General features: G+C 61.8%; 1 protein-coding gene across 1 annotated transcript in view; it reads left to right on the top strand.

Moving 5' to 3' along the window:
- LOC104282926 (fibroblast growth factor 17) overlaps window positions 1-2013 on the top strand; it is a gene marked incomplete at both ends in the record, with an annotated part of 3525 nt that overhangs the window by 1153 nt on the left and 359 nt on the right. Inside the window, one exon of the mRNA XM_009881059.1 lies at window positions 810-987. Within this exon, the coding sequence (XP_009879361.1) occupies window positions 810-987 (178 nt within the window). The remainder of the gene's footprint in view (window positions 1-809; window positions 988-2013) is intronic.

Raw genomic sequence — 2013 nt, 5'->3', positions numbered from 1 at the left:
GGTGCTGCCCCAAGCTCCGGCTTCCCACTCGCACTGGGATTAAACCGGGTTTTCTCTTAAGACACACATGGAGAGGCACTGGTTGGAGTCCGGTATGTGGCCAGGGACTGACCACCAGCACTAATCCCCCCCCTCCCCACCTCATCTGCGCTAATTAGCTGCCGTTTACCATACAATAACCCTCCTGTGTTTGTGCTGCCCCGTTAGCATAAGCCACGGAGCTCGTTGGGGTCCACGAGGTGGTGTTTATTCCTCCCGTCCCGGGGTCAGTGTGTGCTCAGGGTGGACTGGGAGGGGATGGCTCTGCTCCTGGGACACCCAGTCCGGCTTTAGGTGGGTTTCACCCATCCCGTGAGGGACCCAGCGGGCGTTTGGCAAGCTCAGCCCTTGCACCCCAGCCTGTCCTTGGAGCAGAAGGTGCTGCCCGAGCAGGAGATGCTGCTGAGTGTCTGTCTGACCCCTGGGGCGGTCCCTGGTTCCCGAGGGAACCAGTGGCTGTGCCCTGGAGGAGAGCATCCTTCCCTGCGAGACCCTGCATCCCCCTCACGCGCGGGATGCAAAGCAACACCCCTGCCTCTCCCTGCCTGCCTGCCTGCCTCTCGCTCTCGGGTCCAAAGCATCCGCTCAGTGCCTTCATCGCTGCTCCGAGGGGACCAGTTTGGCCAGTGATGGCTGGGAGCCCTCCCTCGCCCGCAGACGGGGGTGGGGGTTGGGTGTCCCCCCGGGGCCAGCACCAGCTCCCCCGCTCCATCCCCTCGCCGTCGGCTCTCCAAAACAAATTGATTTTATTTTTCCCTTTGTAAACAAAGGGGGAGAATCAACCGTCTCCTAATTTTAACCAGTACGTGAGGGACCAGGGCGCCATGACCGACCAGCTGAGCCGACGGCAGATCAGGGAGTACCAGCTCTACAGCAGCACCAGCGGCAAGCACGTCCAGGTGAACGGCAAAAGGATCACCGCCACCGCCGAGGACGGCAACAAGTTCGGTAAGGGGCCGGCGGCTCCCCCGAGGGGTTTATCCACAGCCCGGGACAGCCGTGCTCACGGAAGGGCTGGAAAAGGACAGGGAAATGCCTCTTCCCACAGAAGTTTTGCAGGGGAAGTGAGGGCGCGGGGAAGGTTTGAGTTGTCTGAGCTGGTTGGTTGTACGCCCAAAAATCCCTCAAATAACTCCCATGTGAGCACGGCTCCCAACCAACCAGCCCTGACCTCAAAACTTCCAAAATCAGGCATTTCTCCGACACCGCGCAGCATTTATAAGCCCTATATTTAGGGCTTTGGCTTTCTAATCTCTTCCTGGCCTGAGACAGGCAACTTTTCCCGCCGGAGAATCACCTCATCCCGCCGCCAGCCTCTTAAATATCCATATGTGGCGGGCGGCACGGGCAGAGCCCACCCCGGCTTCATCCCCCTTTCCCCGCAGGGTTTGCAGGGGGACCGCCCCGGAGCCCTGACGCCACGCTGATGGGCATCGCAGCCCCTCGAGGGCCAGGCTGGCAGCCTCAGCCTCTAAAACCTTCGAGAAAGCCTTTTCGAAGCCCGCTGACCGGCGAGAGTGATTCCTCACCTTTCCAGGTCTCCCTGCCCGCTCCGGCACGGGCTGTCGGGAGAGCGGGGGACCCGCTGGGGGGGTCACTGGTTTCAGTGTGGGCTCCCAACCTTTCGCGACCACCGCTGTGCGGTAGAGACACAATAAGGACGAGGATAATTAACCCGCCGGGTGCTGGATTCGGTCCGGCCTTGGAGAACCCATTGAATCGCTGACAATGCGGATGTGCCGGGGAAGGGAGGCGGGGAGGGGAAGGGGGGGGTGAGGAAGGGGCCGCTGCTCTCTCCGGTGCTTTCATCAAACGCCCGGTTTGACTCTGCTGGGTTTTAACAAAAGGCCTTTAGCATCATGGCTGGGGAGCATCCCCCGGCAAGGGCTGGGCTGCCCCGGCTGTGGGAGCTCGGCGTCCTCCTGGCCCCACCGGAGATGGGGCAGGGAGGGATGCTGGGGGGCGAGACGGAGG

This window comes from Charadrius vociferus, unplaced genomic scaffold, assembly GCF_000708025.1.
Source record: "Charadrius vociferus isolate BGI_N301 unplaced genomic scaffold, ASM70802v2 scaffold2543, whole genome shotgun sequence".
Classification (NCBI taxonomy): Eukaryota; Metazoa; Chordata; class Aves; order Charadriiformes; family Charadriidae; genus Charadrius; species Charadrius vociferus.
This window is presented reverse-complemented; position numbering and strand designations above follow the sequence as displayed.